The sequence below is a fragment of the Uloborus diversus genome, chromosome 8 (genome assembly GCF_026930045.1).
Source record: "Uloborus diversus isolate 005 chromosome 8, Udiv.v.3.1, whole genome shotgun sequence".
Classification (NCBI taxonomy): Eukaryota; Metazoa; Arthropoda; class Arachnida; order Araneae; family Uloboridae; genus Uloborus; species Uloborus diversus.
Window position 1 is genome coordinate 110,185,312 of NC_072738.1, and position 20,165 is coordinate 110,205,476.

General features: G+C 30.9%; 1 protein-coding gene across 1 annotated transcript in view; it reads right to left on the reverse strand.

Moving 5' to 3' along the window:
* The window catches only part of LOC129227422 (neural cell adhesion molecule 2-like), a 469,788-nt gene that overhangs the window by 2,563 nt on the left and 447,060 nt on the right, over nucleotides 1–20,165 (reverse strand). The window contains exons 8-12 of the mRNA XM_054861975.1: nucleotides 15,305–15,601; nucleotides 13,652–13,777; nucleotides 6,215–6,245; nucleotides 4,593–4,696; nucleotides 2,854–2,966 (exon numbers count right to left, since the gene is read on the reverse strand). Of these exons, the coding sequence (XP_054717950.1) occupies nucleotides 2,854–2,966; nucleotides 4,593–4,696; nucleotides 6,215–6,245; nucleotides 13,652–13,777; nucleotides 15,305–15,601 (671 nt within the window). The remainder of the gene's footprint in view (nucleotides 1–2,853; nucleotides 2,967–4,592; nucleotides 4,697–6,214; nucleotides 6,246–13,651; nucleotides 13,778–15,304; nucleotides 15,602–20,165) is intronic.

The following is a 20,165-nucleotide window of genomic DNA, read 5'->3' on the forward strand; positions in this document are numbered from 1 at the left end:
ATATTTTTAAAAAAACTTTTTTTCCTTAATGCATTAATATGATAAAGGCAAAACTACCCTTCGCTTCAAGAACTTGTCTGGAAGTTATTTTTGAAATTAAACTTTTTTCCTTAATGCATTATAGCATTAGTTCCTGACCATGTCCTTAATTTAAAACTAAGTATCTTTGCTGAATCTTTATTCTTTTTGTTGCTTTTTTTAAGCGACGTGTATTTTTACAATCCATGTTTACTCATATGGTGTTGATAATGTAAAAAAAAATTAATAATTAAATCCCTTTCGTGACATTCATTGGCTTGACATTGTTAACAATGATATTGGAAATCCTTTAAGAATTTCTTTGATCCGGCAAGTACACATCACTAACGTATGTCAAAAAAAAAAGTAAATAAATAAGTAAATAAAATATAATAATAATGTGTTTCGCCGAAAGATAGACCTAATTTTATGTCTCTGAAGGATAGAAAATTAAATTTACTATACTTTGGTGCAAAGTACTTAATTGCGTATGTTCCATCAAAACTTCATATTAATTAAGCACCGTTGTTTACAAGCAGCAAGTTAGCTCCATTCTTTGGTGCAATGTACAAAAAAAAATATTTGCGCTTTAAAGGATTTAGTCTCATAATGTATTAAACGTGTTACAAGTTATTTCAGTGATCTTGTGTACATAGTTTTATAGGGAAAAACCTGAGAACGTGAGTAAATATGCATGTCTAAAATAAGAAAAGGTAACGATATTTTTATCTTTGGCGTATTTCGTAAAGAATTTCCTGAAGCATAAATTAAATGTAAATGCTAAAAGTTCAATCATTGGATTTTTCGGTTCAGTTGATTTCCCAGTCAAATACGTTTTGAAGTCAGACAAAAGCGCTACTTATCCCACGCTATTCTTATTATTAATTATCAATAGTCCTTTCATTTTAAGAATTTACTATTTCTAGGTCACTAGTTTCTTTTCCACTTTATGTAATTTAATTTTATATTGTGACGATTTATTTTCATCATTCTATTTGAACTGTGACTGTATGTTTAGAAAAGGTTTCAGCAAATGGTAAGTATCAATCTTAACCACAATGTTATCTCTAAAATTGATACTTTTTCCGTAATTGTATCACCTTTCACTGTCAAACTAGTTAATATGTTTAAAATTTTTTTTTTTTGAAGTTATAATTTTTATGGCGTAAGGAAGGTACAATTACGACAAAAAAAAAAATGTAGCTAATGAAACGAAAAAAATGTCATTTACTTAATGCTATTTTACTAGTCAAACTTGGAGCCAAAAATGATGTATGACTGAGCGTATATAAATATTTTAGTGTTGAGTCATAAAAATATTTTTTAAACCGGTAGTAAGAATTTTTTGGACCATTTTATGCACCATTATTTCCAGCCAAGCCTCTTAGAATTTTCAAAATTTTCTCATGCAACCCACAAGTCATTTTTGGTAAGTTAAAAAAGCTATTTTTAACTTTTTCTTAATTTTAAGCAAGTTTTCCATAATGAAAGACTACAAGTATTAATTTACTTTTTTTCTATGCTTCTAGTATGCAAAACTAACTAAAACAGGAGCAAAAAAAAGGGGGAAAATGGAAACATCCTACAGTAAGTCTTTCATGGAATATTTTGTGTTCGATTGAACTTGCTGCGTAAAAGAATTCAATGCTCTTAGCAGGTCACAAAGTTAAGCATTGTAACGATAACGTACTACAAAATAAGATATCTGAGCGGAAAAACATGAATGGATATGGATGCAAACTCCGGGATGGTTGACTATAATAGTTTTACGAGTTTTTTAAGGTAGGCGAACACTCTAATTTCCAAACAAAAATTATTTTGAGACTTTTAGAAATTTAGAGAACCTCAGTGTTCTTCTTTCTAAATCCACTTTTTTTTATATCTATGAATTATTGACAAAACTGAAAGAAATTTAAAAAACGCAAATGCACAGCTTATAACTGATATTTACTTTTTCCTTCTTGATTTCCCATAACCACGTTTTCAAAATTTTTATTTTCGCCAACAGCTCGAGCGAAATAAGAATTCACTCTAAAGATACGAAACTTTGCAAAAATGGTACTTGACCGTATTACTATAATATAAATCTCGAAAAAATAATGTATATGCAATACGTGGTTTTGAAATAATGATCAATTAAACTTAGGGATTAAAAGGACGTTTTTCGGGGAAATTTTTCCAACATTTACTCATAGAATCTGTTTTTAGTAACTTATACAACATTATCAACTAATTGGAGGATCATATCAGTCTCTGGTATCTAGCGAATTCTGGTATCTAACGAACACAAAAAGTTTTAAAAACTATTAAAAAATGAAGACTCTGAAGAATTTTTTTTTGCAACAAATAAGTAGTCAAGATGCGCCATCTATGTCATATTCAATAATCGTATACAGTTTTAGAGAGTAGCAATGTGATGCATATTGAAGAAAAAATATTTTGGGTGTTCGCCTACCTTAAAGCATATTTTATTTTTTATTATTTTTTTTATTTTTCAAAAGACTGATGTTTCGCTTCATGATCATTACAAATTATGTTTTAAGATCTTTGTTGGAAAATTTACAAGTTATACATTAAAAAAAATAACAGATATTATGTCTAAACACGACAGATACACGAACTGTGTGCATTCTAAAAAAGATGTCTTTCAAAAAATCAGAAATAGCATGGCAAATGTCTGGAACATGTAGCACACAAATCATGTGGTGATATATTTCAACCTATTTTTGCACTAGGAGTTTTTTGAGAAACAAGAATGTACACTGAACTGGATTAAAGCAGTCCGTTTTTGTTACATCTTGTTGTTTTTAATATTTTAAAATAAAATTATGTTACCTTTCTATACGTAGATGTTGATAAAGAAGTTTCTAACGTTTCAAGAGGTGGAGATTCGGGCCACCTCCTGCTTGCCATTGCACTACCAGATGGCGAACTTTCCTTTGGGTCTTCTACAGGTAAGAAAAAATAAAGGAAACATAAAATTAGAAATCAGGAAAATAATCAACATAGTATTATTTTAACAGTTAAATAAGAGTACACTTTTCTATTCAAAGCATTTTTAAATGATTTTCATAATTTACCCACATTTTTTTTCAATTCAAGTTCGAGCAACAATTGCACTACGCAAAGAAAAATGACTTTTTTTTCTGTTTTCTGGTTCAAAAGAAAAAACAGTTTTCACTAATTTTGAGTCGTAAAACACGAAAACGTTTTCCAATTTTAATGTTTTCTTTTGTTTTGTTTTTTTCCCCATAAATGTACTTACTGGACTTTTAATTCCCAAGTAATAATTTGTTATACAGCTCAAATATAAATTTTTCCGCTGCTGAATCAAGACTTGCTCAAGGCTCATTTTTATAACATTAATTTGTTCCCGCATTAGACAGAAGAACACAATTTAAAGTACTGTTTAATGTGTAACTAATATCATTCAAAACAAGCGAAATATATCTACAGTTAATCACCAATAATGCTATGCTTCTAAGTAGGAATGAATACAGATCCAATCAAGAAACGATACAAATTCAATTAAAGAGAAAGAAAAATCCAGTAAAACTACTTAAGGATTTGCACGTGTCTGTTCTGTATGTTCGTTATATTTAAAAACATGTTAGACTAACTGCGATGCTTGCACCGTGCCCGGTTTTGCACGGTGTACCTCGAAAATAAAAGTTATGTCAAGTGACGCATGTACAACAATCAGGTTTCAATTAGAGAAAAGAAAATACTGTAAAATTTCCTATCAGAACAATAATTCGTAAAAAAAGAAAACGGCAAATAAAAAAATCTTGAATAAATTAAACTCAACCCTCTATCAAATATTCCTAAAATCATAGAATATCTTCTGCTAGCAGTACAAAAAAAAAAAAAAAAAAGATAAATAACCAAATAATAAAAAGGAAAATTCTTACGTCAAAACAGGAACAATAGTTTATTTGATCACAGTGGAGAAAAAAAGTGGCAACTTTCTGAATGGTTTTATTCACGCCAATTAAAAATGATATCGCGCAAACGAGAATTTTCCAACATGAAAATGCTGTTCCATGAGGCATATAAATGCATATAAACTGTTCTACTGGTGATTTTACACACAGCCTTGGGTTTTTTTTCATTCGACGAAAGTAAATCAATTTCAGGGGAATTTTTTGCGGGCTTTGGATTGGGACTTGAATTAAGAAAATTAGATAACTATTTTGGGTCGAATGAGTCATTTAATGCCATTTTCAGGTTCCAAAATTAAAATTTGAACGGTTCGGTTCTTTTTTTTTGCCGCTTAAAAAAAAAACCTACATTCCTTCTCGGGTGCCCTAGTACCTCGTTGCCAAGCTTGTTCCAAATCTGACGTAAACTGTGGATTTATATAGGAAACATACATACACACATATTTTCTGTTTTATTTATATAGATTGTTAGTTGCATACAAAATACTCTACCACTTTAAAGTGTCACAATACAAATATACAAATGCATACAAATAACCACAAATATACTTAGATTGAAAAAAACAATCAATGGTAGTTGGAAATTTAAACGTATTGAACATGTTTCAGTAAACTTCATATTTATAATATTACCTGTGTAATAAGCTCGATTTATTATATTTGCTGGAATGATATCCGGCCCTTTTTCTTCTCCATCTGGCATGTCATCTGTATCTTTCTTTAAAGGCGTCTGTGATCTAAGACAAACATACAACTTTAGATTGAAGTATTGGCTGGTGAAATTTTGAAATTATGTAAAAATAAAACACAAGGATATGAGGTTATGTGTAAATATAAATATAGTTAACTAGAGTCATGTTTATATACATTTAAAGAGAGCTCGCCTACGCTTTACGCAGTCAGGCGTAATTATCTATTTTGTTTCAACGAATTTTGTATTTTTCGAATAAAAGTCCATTGCTTATTTTTAGTATAAACTCGGATACGTGGTTAATGGTAACACAAAGAGAGAAAAAAATCGCTAAATACTCATTTGAGATTACTAAAAACCAATCCAAACGACAACAAACTCCTTTCTTAGAATTTGATTTTTAACCTCTAAACTTTTTTTTACCGACAATAGGTTTTGATTTTTGCAACCTCAAATGTATTTTTTTTTTTTTTTAATCTATAAATGACGGAAATATTTTTTCTCACATTATTTTAGAAGGGACTTACAAAATTGAAATGCTTTATTTAAGACTTACGAAACGTTGCAGAAAAGACCACAATGATTAAAATAGAAACGTACACAACGTTAGAAAGTAAGTATTTGTAAGCTTCTCTTTCCCAACTTTTTATAAATCTTTCAATTAAAACATGTTTGACTTGTGGAATTTTTTTGTAATAGCAGATGTCCTGGCTACTTTTGATGACGTAACGTTTCCAGTTCCGGCCACTTCTAGTTTATTAACTCATTCTCTTCTTATGTTTCTCCTTCACTTGTCCATTGTTGAACTTTGTGATCCATTTTTTCCTCTCGCACTGATGAAGGGGCTCACTTTTATAACTTCGAAACAGCTGTATGCAGAGTTTTAAACTCTTTTTAATGGTTTTTATTTGGTCAAGTATACCCGTTGTTGTAATTTTACTCATTTCATTGCACATAGTTTCTCACTGTTTTTTTTAAATACAAAGCATTTATTTCTAATTATAGACAACGAATAGCTTCCAAAAAGTATTCCCCTCCAGAAACCTGGGAGAAAATGCACTTTAAACGATTTTGAACAATTTAGAAGCGGCATGCGCAAAATTTTAATTTCTACAGCATGATTTACAGATCAGAAAAAGATACATTACATGTCTGCTTGACTTCCAATACATGAATCGTATAAGCTACTCCTGCCATTACGAGCATGTTACGTAGAGGCGCATGCCTCGTATCTTATGGACATTAGTTCAACATGCTTTTGATAGCGACGTTGAGAAGGTCGAAATAATGAAAGTGATGCAAAATCTATTTTGTGACGAAAATATTAGTACGTATTTTGGTTTGCTTTACTTAATGTCAATACTTAAGTAACGTTTGATTTATTTTCCCATGCATTTTTCTAGGCTTTACAGTTAGTTCAATAGCATATATTATAATGTTTCAGGTTTTTTTTCTATATTGCAGCATGCAACATTGCAATATTATTTACCCTAAAAATTGAAAAAAAAAAAAAAAAGGTTAGGGTTAAAAAACAAAACAAAATTTTTAGTTGTAAAAGACTTACTTATCTGTGATCCCTACAACGCCTTGACAATCTGTAAAGAAAAAGGAACATATTCTATTTATCATCCATCATTTTAGTTAAAGTCAATTTTTACAACACAGAAAACCGTATTTTCCGGTTCTCAGATACACATTTAATTGCACGAATAAAAGTTAAGATTGAAAATTGGTTTTTCGATCAAAGTGTCTACATAAAATAAATGCAACTACTAAATGTTAAGTAAGATAGACATTTTTTTATAATTAAATCTCTTGTATTTAAGTAACTAAGCTCACACATGAAAACGCGGTAATCTTCTGACACAAATGACACAAAACGCTGACACAAAAACTGAACAAAGCCTTAAACTAACAATTACTGTCCGACCACGGATTGCATAGAAAAACAAACATCCGGTTTAAAGACAGAAATGGGCGCATCTATTAGTTTTTAGGGATGCCAATTTTTGCAGATGCATGTTAGCCTCTGAATTAAGCAGAGTAACATTCAAATAAAAGAAACACGAGCATCAAAATTTTACTTTTTTCCCCTCATTCAAATAGACTTGTCTTAACTGGACGTTTGCCAATTCCAAACAATCCGTGGTCAAACAGTAGAGGGATAAATATATCAGTTGGGCTTAAGGTTTTTTTTTTTAATAGAAGTTACATTGTAAAATTCTGAATTGTGTTACTTGAAACACTTTATTTAGTGACAGCAGCCATTGTATTTGATTATCCAGTATTTTAAATCTGGTCATCCCCACTTCCCTGCAAAATGTTGTTTATTAAAGATTTCATCATACTGACAGCGTAGGAAGCTTCACATGTGTCGCAAGATTACTTTTCCATTAACAGCTAAACTGGATTTATTTATTATAATATTTTAGAACAACCTTGACGGCCAATTGATAATAAAATTAGGCTAAACATACATAATTCTCTCTAAAATCACTTAACCTTTTATGACAAATTGTTAGATAAATATTCATCTCTCTTACAATGTATCGTTTTTGAAGTAAACAGGATTAAATATTACTGAGCTTAAATGCATTACAAAGATTGAAGTTGCTGTACGATTTTCTTCACATAAAATAGTGTTAAGCATAATAAATAGTTAAATCATTTTGTGCAATCATAGCTTTTAACTGACACCAGAAGAATAATTTATGCTGCAAGAAGTTTTAAATACGCAATAAAATTAAAAAAAAAAGAAACTTAGAACTAAAAGTATCTCATATACACTAAAGAGCTAAGAGTTTGGGGGGGGGGTCTTAATTAAGTGTTTTCTCTTAGAACTACTGTTGGAACTAACATTTTCTTAACGCGTAGTTTAAGTTTAGACTCTATTTAGATGCTCTTTTCAATTTGTTCCAGTGAAAATTGTGTATATTCGTAATTTGTTTCGCTGAAATGACATAAAGTTTAAACTCACTGACTGCTACTAAGTAGCATGTAAAATCTAGAAAGACAATGTTATTTAAAACAACCTTGATTTTGTTCTCTGCCGAAGATATTTGATGACATTTTCATTACTATTATGAAACTAGAAAATCGCCCGTCAAGGTACGTCGGGTGAAAATTGCTTCAACATTTGAACGAATCAATTACTTGTTTAGTGAAAGTTTGATTGTTGAAATTCTAACCCAAACTCCAGTGAAAGAACTCTAAACTCCAGGAGCTAGCTTTCACTGTGGATCACTTTTTCGTTAACTCATTCCCCTAAAATGACAGCCTTACCAGTAAAACGGTTACGATACCGGATCTAGTTCAGCCTCGTCAAAATAAAGCATTTCCCTGCATGTCAAATATTACCAAAAAACATTGTCAAATTATCATGCCGTGGAGCGAGTTTCATTGTTGATGACGTAAAGAACTTTACTCCATCATTGGCATATATATGAGGATAATAGAGGAAAGCGCATAAAAACTTGCACTGGTGTAAATGTGGGCACCCGCCCCTAGTGGCTAAGGAAGGTACTGTAGACTGACGGGGAGGGTTCCAGGAGCCCCTTGCCATCCTAACCATCGCCCTTGATTTTTTTTTCGACTGACTATAATCCTAAGCATTTTGAACGTAAAAACACCCTGACAAAAGTAAAGTAGTTTCACTTCTAATAAACGAAAAAACGTAAAATTTATTTTCCCTTCTTCTTCCCTTTCAAAATCCATGCGAACATACAATATCTTCTTATTCTCAGAACGGAAATAATCAGCTGATCCTTATTGTACTCTGTACTATATTCTTGAGGGAATTGGAGGCCTTTCTATTCTATTTGGGTGACTACAATTTAACAAGCGAATTGAAGTTTTAATACCGATCTAAAGTTTTAAACATGAATTCTCACCATCCGCACTTGAATATTATTTTCCCTGTACTGAACTTTGTCCTCTCATGGTAAAATACTTTTAAAGCTTTTGAAAACTCTTTCTGCAGAAGAGAGAAATCTTCTTCGACTTTGAGAAGACTAAAAGCAAAATTAAGAAGTAAATGGCTGTCGTGAGAAGATAAAGCGCCGTATCTACAGAAATACTGTTTTTGAGATTCTTGCAGAGACGTGTCTTGCTTTCCATACTAATAAAGGGAAATGGTGGAATTTGACGTTTTTACTTCCTTTTACAAAAAAGGAAGTATTGTATTCGCGAAAAAATTTTTATTCAAAAATCGGCCTTAATTTCCATTTTGCTCACTCCCGAATGAATGTTGAGTTTTTTTTCAAACCGACCACACGTACATATCTACCTTTGAACGTATAGACGCCCGAAATATCCGTTTTGAAGTTTCCCGAGTTAATTACAACGAGTTTTCTCGTGACGTCTGTATGTACGTATGTATGTGCGTATGTGCGTATGTGTCTATGTGTGTATGTATCTCGCATAACTCAAGAACGGTATGTCCAAGAAAGTTGAAATTTGGTGCGTAGATTCCAAGTTGGGTCTAGTTGTGCACCTTTTTTTTTTGGTTGCATTCAAGTGTTTCTAAAGGGGTCTTTTGCACCTTTTTGGGGGGAATTCATTGTTAACTTCGATGCAAACTCAAGTGGTGTTATAATTTGGCGAACACTTGGCGACATATCGCCAGTCTTTTGGTCGCCAACTTGGCGACAAATTTGGCATTTTTATTTATTTATTTTTTTTCTGGTTTTAATATGGCCATTGTTGGTGATATTTAGAGAGTTAGAGAGAGAATCACATTAAAATTGCAATAATAGAGAAATAACATTAAATTGGTGTAAAAAGAAGTCACGTGATGCACACATCAGCTCGTTTTTTTTTTAATTTTTGTGCTTTATATTTAGTGGAAACTAAATGAGCAGGACTGTACATTAAAGATAAGATACAATATATGAGAAAAAAATAAATAAAAATATCAATCCGTAAGCTATCAATTCATTAAAAAACAATTCAACAAAATTATCAATTTTGCAGAACCGTAACGAACTCGAAATGCGATTTGCAGCAATTTATGGACATTTTTTATGGAGCACGATTGTGGTTTGTAAGATGAATGTAAAATTAATTCAATTAAAATCATTTGTTCTCTCTGTCTGAAAGAACAAAGCAGGAAATACATTTAAGCTGGTGCTTCTTAATTTAATCGGATGAACATTTTCAGTGATGGACTTAAAAAGGCTTCCAGAGATATGGAATGACGGAAATTAATAAAAATGCTCTTCATTTTTTAAGTTCATTTGCACGGTATTTCTGGCATTTGTCCGTTTTAGCATAATATGACAAAAATACCAATTTTTGCCTGCTCTTAGCTTAAGTGCTTGTACAAAATTTATTTTCAGGCAATTATACTGATTTCTTTATGAAACAATGTACTGTCAGCCCCGCTTAATCGGATAACGGATAAACGAATACCCCGCTTAAACGAATCAAGTCTCCCGGAACCAATATTTCCCCATAGGTGCAATGTTAGAGATCCCCGCTTATCGAACAATTTCCCCATATAATCGAATAATAGTGATCAGTTTTTGCATATATTTTTGCTGAGAAAAATTTTGAATACGTTAAAAATAAATTAAATAAGAGCAATTATTGATGTAAAAATTTTAAATAGTATTTTTCGGGGAAAACAACGGGCAGGAAAAACAACATTCATATTCCATGAAAACGTTTCCACTCTTCTATCAAATTTCTTTTATAGTTGCCACTACCAACAGACAGTCGATAATTAAATTAACGAGATGATGTGTGCATCACATGACTTCCTTTAACTCCAATTTAATGTCATTTTCCCATTATTGGCAATTTTAATGTGATTCAATAATTTACTCTCTAAATATCACCAATAGTGGCCAAATTGAAACCAAATTTAAAAAAAAAATCGCCAAATTTGTCGCCAAGTTGGTGGCAAAACTAGGCGACCAAAATACTGGCGATATATCTCCAAGTGTCCGCAAATTATAACACCACTTCAATTCATATCGAAATTAACATTTATTTCCCATAAAAGCGGAGCAAAAGACCCCTTTAGAAACACCCGAATGCAACCAAAAGTGAAGGTGCACAACTAGACTCCAATAGGAGTCTACGTACCAAATTTTAACTTTCTAGGACACACCGTTCTTGAGTTATGCGACATACATACGCACATACGCACATACAGACGTCACGTGAAAACTCTTTGTAATTAACTCGGGTATCGTCAAAATGCATATTTCGCATGTCTATACGTTCTTAGGAACTTATCCACGTGTAGTCGAGTCAAAAAAAAAAAAAAAAAACTCAGCAATCATTCGGGGGTAAGCAAAATGGAAATTAAGGTCTATTTTTGAGTGAAAATTTTTCCGCGAATACAATACTTCCTTTTTCGTAAAAGTGAGTAAAAAACACAACGAAATATAAACATTGCAGACGATAAGAAATTGATAAATATTAATTACTTAAAATGCGGTAATTGTGTGAAGTCAGAAAAGTATTTTCGAAATTCCTTGATCAAAAAATCTACTATTATGGAATTTCTATAAAAAAATATGAACTGAAAAAAGGTGTCGAAACAAAGATTTAATGCCTCAAGTTGTAAGTTACATATATATAATTTTAATACGTACTAATATACTTAATTATTATGCTGTTTTGTTGATTACTTAGCTTATTTAAAATGCTTTTTAATCAAAAACATGTTTTCTTCTATTACTTAGATATTGATTTATTATTACGTTTTAAGATAAAAGTTGTCAACCAGGAAAGGTAAAAAAGATTTCCTTGTTGAATCAAGTACCCCGCTTTATCGAATAATATTTTTTGGAACCGACAGTATATGTTTAAGCGGGAACGACAGTTTTTCAGCCATAATTTGCACATCATTAATCAAGATAATTTGATTAATCAAGACAATCATCATTAATCAAGATAATTGAAATAATTTCTTCTTAATACAAATGAACCTGTTTTTTCAATGGGGCTGCGTAAGAATTTTTGCAGACCTAGTACGTTCACCTGATATGGCATCCAGTCTTTCATTAGCTGCCATTAAGGCGCGAATGTTAATGGCACAGATATTTTTGACGCCAAGATTATACCAGATGGTGGCACCTGCCGAGAACATTCAAATTTTAACGATGGTCAAGGGACCTTTTACACGGCCCATAATCACGCGGTAAAGGTGCTGACTATTTTCTGTGTCTCGAAAATCCATAGACTGGGCACTGCGGGATAGATCCCGCGTCCAAGGCGTAGAGGGATAACGCCTTACCTCAACGCTACCTATCCAACAATATATGAGCTATTTTTATTCGTATATTTAGAATATTTCTTAGAGCTTCAAAGTTGTATGCATATAATTTTTCCAATATAACTGAAAACTAGTGGTTAAGGCTATAATTACTAGTTTTCAGTCATATTGGCATATGTGCTAGTTAAGGCTAGTTAGGGCTATAACTTAAGAAGCGAATATAAAATTATTATTATTATTATTTTAATGGCACAAAATGTGTGGATGTTAACACTAAACTTGAATTATGCAACAAAATGGACACGATCTTAGTGCCTGAAATTTTCTGAATCAAGTTTTAACTTCTTACTATAAAAATATGAAACAAAGGAAAGGTAATACAAAAAGGCTAAAAAAAAATATTTTGAAACAGTCTATCGAAAAGCAAATAATCAATTGTTTTGAAGATTCATAGAGAAATAGCTTCAATACTAAAGCATGCAGTCGTCTAAATTTAAATTAAAGGATTACAGGATACCTTTTTTATTCCATGGCATTTCACACAAACTATACTTTTACGCAAATTCTTCTCAAATTTTCTTTTCCGGTGTAGAGTATCCCCTTTTCATTTCTTTTCCGGAATCGAATGTCTATTGTCGCAACGCAAACGTGACATTCCCAAAGGAATCCTCCTCCGGGCTTACGCAGGATTTTCGCGCCCTTGGGAGGAAGGAAGTGAAGATTCTGTCCTGAAACTGAATTTTACCTCTTTCTAACCCTTAAATCAAACTATACAAGTAATGCATGTTATTTTTCGTGCTTTATATAGAGTTTTGTCGCTTTCGTTTATTTTCTAGCTGTGACTTTGTTGTGTGTCTAATCATCCCAATAGATGATTTTTTGGGGAGTTTTTTGTGGGCAATACCATTCTATATCAAAATATTTCTTAGAAAATTTGCAAACTTTTTTTTTGAGTGTATTCCTTTTTTTTCGTCTATCATTTTAGCAATGCTTTGTGTTATATACTTAGTTACTCAAATCAATGATATTTTTTTAAGTGGTTTTCTTCAAACATTAACATTTTTTATGAAGATATTTTTTATAGTGAATTTATTCTGATTCAATGTCGGAAGCTTCAACCATGAAACTCAAACATACACTGCATCTAAAAATAGATTTTTTTTTTTTTTGGAGAAGTTCTTTTTGATAAAATGTAGAAAAATTAAACCTTCAATTATTAACATACAATGCGTCTTCCTTCTAGTTTTACGAATGTAATCCAGTCTTCAATTTCCGCTCTTGCTTCCTTTTACATAGCAATTTTTGAATTACCATCAACAAGGGTACTTTGGCCCGACAAACGAGAATTCAATCAGAATTTTAATTTATGATTTAATCAAGGCAATGCTGTCTAGCCTACGACCTTGAATCAAAAAGCGATTACAATTGACCCATGTCTAATTTATTATAGACAATATATTTTTGTTCGTTCAATGTTATCCACAAAAACAGATTTTATCTTCGTTAACGGTAGTATAAAGATACAGTCATTAGACAACTGAAATGGATTTTACCCTTTACAGTTCCAACAGTTTTCCTGTTTATTCTGAGAGATCTCTAAACGTTGTTATACGTGTTTACCGTACTATTTACCTAGCAGTATGGTAGCGGTTAATGAAACTTATACCAACTATATACAACATAGTGCCTACCATGTACAACATAGTAGATATAAGTTTCCTCCAGGGCTACCAAATATCAACTGCGACTAGCAGTTTGAACATTTAATGGATTTACCTTTGTGTTTTCTTCTTCTTTTGAGTTTTATGGAAATAACTATGACAATGGCTATGATGACCAAAGAAACAACGACTCCAATAAGTAATCCCAAAACAGGGCGAAAAATTATAATTCCTTGCATACCTGGAAAATAAACCTATTTTCAAGTATATGTTTTTACTATGTTCGGTTAATATACAATAGATAAACAAAAAATAAGTAAAGAGAAGTATGTAAAATATGGAAATTCAAGTGACATTGTATATTGACACAAGATAGGAAAATCAAATCCACTGATATATTTTTACCAAATGCATGAAATAACTTGAAAGCAATCACGAAATATTGTAAAAGAGCCACTTTGCAATTTTATTTGAAGTATATTTCGTCATTTTTAATTCGTTAAAAATATAATTTTGACAGAGAATTCATTAAAATATATATTTAAAAACAACAATAAAGTATGCACTTCATCAGAAAAGGCTAAATCATTGACCTCTGTTTTTACTCCAATGTATGATTACACAAATTAATTTAGGAACTTTTGACCGAGGTGTACTTTTTGACCTTTATTTTTCCCTTCGCATCCATCACGTTTTATCTTTTAAGAGGATTAATATGCTTATTAAAACGAACTCTCATTTCAGAGTCAATATTTAAGTGATAAATTAGCGTTATCAAGCTTTGAGTACACAATAGACCATGCGTGTAATTAAATTTTTAATTTCTTCTTTAATTAAGCAACTTATGCAATCCCATAGTTTATAAGTCCCACGATAGAGATAGTAAATATTTGTCCTCAATTTCTTTCACCTAATTGAAAATAATTATTTTTTCTCCTTTAGCACTTAATACTAAAAGCTTGGTAATATATTAATTTGAAGCATATAATACATTACTACATTTGAGTTGGAGCATGTTTTGCTAATAATTAACCGTAAATATTTCATTGAAAAAACAAATATTTGCGAATTTGTTTTAATAAAGGAAATTTTACTCATAAACTGCATTAGGAATATTTTTTACACAAGGCAACAATAATTCTTTTAATATCTAAATTGAGAATTCACGTAAATTTTACTATTCCGTTCAACAGTTATGTTCCCATTTTACAGGTACATAACTATTTGTTGGTGTACAGTTATCTTTCTGGTATCGCCAACATATTTTGCGGGGATAAATGAAAGGTTCACATCTATGATTTTCTAATTGGAGAAGAGACCGTTTCAGTCTATGTGTTCAATATGTGTTTTCAGAGCTAAAATCTATTCGTTTTTTATTCACAAAGCTATCCATTCATAAGTTCAAAACATATCTTCAAAAGTTATTTCAAAAGTAAAGCATTTTATTTTGATCAAATGACATTTTATTATTCACGACATCAGTTCCTTTTTCATATCAAAAGTATAAACGTCCATCTGTACTGTAGTGAAAATTAATGTAAAATATTTTATTTTCTGTATTTTAGTATTTATGTTTGCTTTTGAACATAGTTAAACACAATTTGTGAAAGTAGTATTTAAAAAAGTCTACAACAGAAAATACATTCAAAAAATATTTAGTTAAAAAAACAAATGTAACCTAAGACACTTTAAACCCCACGTTAAAAAATCATTTTTTTAGCTGTTGATAAAAAGTTATATCTAATGTGCATATGGATTAACTAATTACCAGTTAACTTTTCCGCTCTTTGCAAAGTGACAGCAGACAAGGTAAATGGAGAACTTCGACCTTTGCCGTTGCTGGAATATACGACCAATGTCAGCGATGTACTGCTAGGCAGTCCTTGTATCACAAATGCAGGCTGGGCAAGTGTTACATTAGAGCGGAGTTTGCCCATTTCCACATCATAGACTTCTATGGTAAAAACTTGAGGTAGGCCTCCGTTGTAACCTTCGACACATTCTACCTGAATTGAATTTTCTGTGTGATTTACAACAGTGCAATTTTGCAGCGGTTCTGGTGGTCCTGCAAAAACAAATGTCGTTGTTAGTCTGAAAAAAAGATGCTTTTGCACCCATTGTATCATGTCATGGAAATAAGGCAATTCAAATTAGCCATAGGAGTCATAACCTATTTTTAAACGTAGAGAATGGCATACATTTTTTTCGTGTTCATGTGATTTCTCGTTTGTACTCATTAGAAATGATTTTTTTCTATATTTTATCGATATTTTACCGTTTTGGCTTACTTCATCTTTGGAATGTCTTACCTCTTTTGTTAATTTCTTAAATCCCCATAAGGTGGCGTATTCAAGCTCTAGAATTGTGAATACAACAGACGTAAAAGTAAAATGCATGTATCCGGATAACAGAGAAAAGCATTTCCTGGGTGATAGCGACAAAATTATATCATGTGTGAAAAAGATCGTCTGTTATCAATAAAGTTCCAAAATAAAAAAAGTTTTTGACCTTGGATACACGACCTTGCGGTGCATTGCAAAAAAAAAAAAAAAAGAGGTAAAACAATTAACGTTCTCGCGGACAAGGCAGATGTCTCATTGGACAGGGGTAAGTGGATATGTTTTTGTTTTACATCTTTCAGTAGCCATTGGTCAGATACTGCAGCGCCTCCTATACTTTATCAATACTGCAAAAATATAAAGTGTTTTAGTGTTTTTTGAAGCTTTTTAAATATTGTTTAAGGTAATATAATAATTTATTGTAAGTTTTCCTGAGGTGCATTGTTCTAATAAAAAATTCATTTCTTTTCTTTTCTTCTTTTTAACCAGTGGGAGTTTTCGATGGAAGTAATTACAAGATTTAACATTGTTTCTTTTAGTTTCAGGAAAACTGATTTAATCATCATATAATGGACTTGGGGGAAAAAACTTCATAGTCTAACAGTTCTAAGGAAGACACTCAGCTTTTGCGTGTCTTCTTTACACCGTTCAGGACGGCATGGAGATTAGACGTTTCATACTTAATTGAGTAACTTTGTAAGTAAGTACATTAATCACACTCATTAAATATTTCATTTATTTTTCAGAAAAACAACCGATGCAGCGAATCGAAAACAGATTTACGTAAGAATTTATTGAAATAACTTCAAATGATCATTTAAATAAGTACATCAAACTTAAAGATTACACTTTTCAGAAAAACGAATAATACAGTAAATCGAAAACAAATTTGTCTAAGAAATTATTAAAATAACTTAAAAGAATCATTTAAGTAAGTACATTAAACAAACTTACGAAGTATTTCACTTTTCTTTTTCAGGAAAAGAAATATATTTGTTAAAGAAATTATTAAAATAACTGAAAATGAGCATTCCGATTATTTTTCAAAGCGCTAGACTACTTGTGAATTTAATTTTCACATAAAAAGTAAGCCCTTATTTCTCGTACTAGTTCTTGTACTTTATAATGGCTTTTGAGAGAAAACGTAAAAACTTATGAAAAATTATATTTTAAAACCGACCAGGAAAAATTGCAGGGACAAATAATAAATATATATACAAATGAATTTCCTTCACTTAATCGGAAACAAAAAATGAAGTTGTGATAATGAACATTTCTTAAAAAGAATGATAGTTATTTAATTATCTTACAAGAGAAACTCCAGGGAATAATGAGATGGTTCAATATAATTATTTTGTTTTTTTAAAAATCTGCTCGAAATAAGAGACATTTCTATTCAACTCATTTTAATGTCTTAAGAACTTTCATTAGTATAATGAGGTCATTGTTTTCAATGTATTTTTTTACCCCAGGGCACCACTTGCTTAAACTTACTTTGCATTTAAGACGTAAAAAAAATGTATGCTCATAGTTATTATTCGTTTCGCTCTTCTAAATACGAATGAAAAAAAAAATGTTGAACTGCAATTGAAGTTGGTCTCTGTAAAAATATTTTTGCAAAAAAAAAAGCTCTTTTTTTTTTCTTTGTTTCGTTTTGTTAACACTTCGTTAATTCCATTTTTGGTGCTATATTTTCTTTTTACCTAAGCACAAAAATTTAATAATCCAAAATTATGTTTCCAACTTAAAAATAAAAGTTTCATGCTCCAAGATCTTAATTCAAAATGATATCAAAGTCTGGTTTGACAGTAAAATGAGCCTTAAGCTGAAATGAGATTTTTTAATGAAGCAGAGAAAGAAAAAAGGTGTTATAAAGTTTTAAGAAAAAACATCAACATCATTAATAATACTGGAAATGAGAGTTAATATAATTAAATATTAAATGAAGGTAAGTTAATTTTAAAGTCATTAATCCGTGTTATTTAATAGTATTAGTTTAAATAAAGAATGCTGTATAACGTTGCAGCCAATTTGCAGCTGTTTTTTCTTTTCACAGTTAATGCATTTAAAATTTAATTTTTTAAAGGAGTTTCTTAATTCACTTATGATTTGATTGTGTAGCGACTTTTCATTTATTTAATCATCTATCATGAGAATTCTTAATTATATTTAACTAATCCAACTAGTATTTGTTGTATTGTAATTGTTTTAAAATCATATACAAAAGCAATTTATTAGACTAAATTTCTCCTGAAAGTATTATTATCGAAACCTAAATAGGAGATGCGGAATTAACGAGAAAAAAATGTAAAAATGTTAAAATGACATTTTAAACAAGTGAGAAGCAAAGGGATGTAAGTGGACATTTTGAAGTTTTGAGTAAAACGCGTATAAATATAATGTTCTAGATAGGTTTTGATTTTTTTTTTCTAAATTACGCAGTACAGCAGCACCTACCAGGGTAATTAGTGCCATATCTTTTCCCAAGACGGAGGAGAGGTTGCCCTTCGATTTTTACTGGTTATCTCTAGCTTTTTAATTTTGCCACTTACATCCCTTTGCTTCTCACTGCTTTAAATTATAATTTAGAACATTACGTATTGGAGAAGTTGAAACTCTTTAGAAAAATATGAATCGGTCTCAATTATTTCAATACTAATAATATTTTCAGTTAAATGTTTGACGAACCAACAGCATCAGTAGTCTTTAAAATTATAAAAGGAAATTATATGATACAATTATATTGAATAACTTTTCGTATAGAAAGTGTTTTGCAATGTCTAGTAGTTTTTAAAAGTCTGAAACTTTTTTTGGAACCGTTTTCAACAATATTGGTTCAATTAATTGCCTTATTTCCTAAAATTATGAAAGTTTTTTTTTTTTTTTAAATAACAATTTCTCGCAATTTTTTATTTTTGTGCAGTGGGGAAAAAATATGATATCATTTTTTAAGCCAACAAACATTGTACGTTGGTCCAATTTTCGACGACGACAAAAATGCAAACTTTTACACGAATTAGAAAAAAAAAAAAAAACAAAACATTCTGACAATGCGCAGCAGTAAACATGATGAAGAACGAAGGTGCGCTGGTTCTAGCCAAATGCAGATGATTTTGGCGTAAATAAAATAATTGATGCAACAGTGCATAAATGTCTTCGTTTTTCTAGAACCCATTGTCTGCTCGGGAAGCCGAAGACGTTAATAGTTATAGATATTATTTAACTTACATTTTTAATAACTTTTATATACGTTAATCTTCTTATAAATATAAAAGATTTAATTTTTCCTTTGGGCTGCAAAAATTATTTGTACTGTGCACTTATGGCATTTGAAATTTACTATTTTAGTTAAAGCTATTTAGTTAATTAATATTAATTTAATATCTTTTACTTATTTTTAAACTTTATGATTTTAATTTTAAGCACACAAGAGAAAAAAAATATCAATTCAATTGTAATAGGACTTGCTTGCGCAGTGTGGTCCAACATTTCTCATGAGGCGAACCAACATACCCAGGGTAAGATGCACATTGGTTCACTTTACAAGGCATTTCTAGGTAAATTTGTGACCTTTTTGAAATGTCTTGCTAAATTTAAAACCTTATATTCCGATTGCGGGGGACAAGGGTCTATAACACAGGTTTACATGTGTTTTTGGTGTTTTGAATTTGATAAGTATCTTTAGATAATACGAGTACGCTGATTATGAATATAACTTGGTTTGAGCCCATCACGTCAAGATTTCTCAAAATTAAAAAAACCTTACGAGATATTTTGTACTAAAGCAAAAAAGTACCTTATTGATATTTCCTAAATTGCATTAAAATCATTTTTTTTAATGTCCTACCTGAAAGAAAACCAAACGTCGGACCCCAAACAAAACCAAATACGCTTTTGAGAACAGTTTACAGGACGGAACAAGTTGGATTTTTCACCCCTCTGTATCTCAGCTCCATGAGGTCCCCCGGAGTTGATTTTTGGTATAGTCAATGTCTAGTGACCCTTGGCGAATCCCTGATGCATCAATTAAGAGTATTTTAGTATAATTTTATTTTTATTTTATTTCAGTTGCAACACTTTTGCATTTTCTCATCTGTCAAACACAAATTTGCGGCATCGGCAATTGTTTATGAAATAGTTAATGTCAGTTGTTTGTAGCATCAATTTGTGTTTTGCTTTCTGCTTATTTAGTGCGTGATAATGTCATAAAGAAAGTATAAAATCAGACCGGATATATTTTGTTACATGTGTGATAATTTACCGATTACAAATCATCAACGAAACATAACA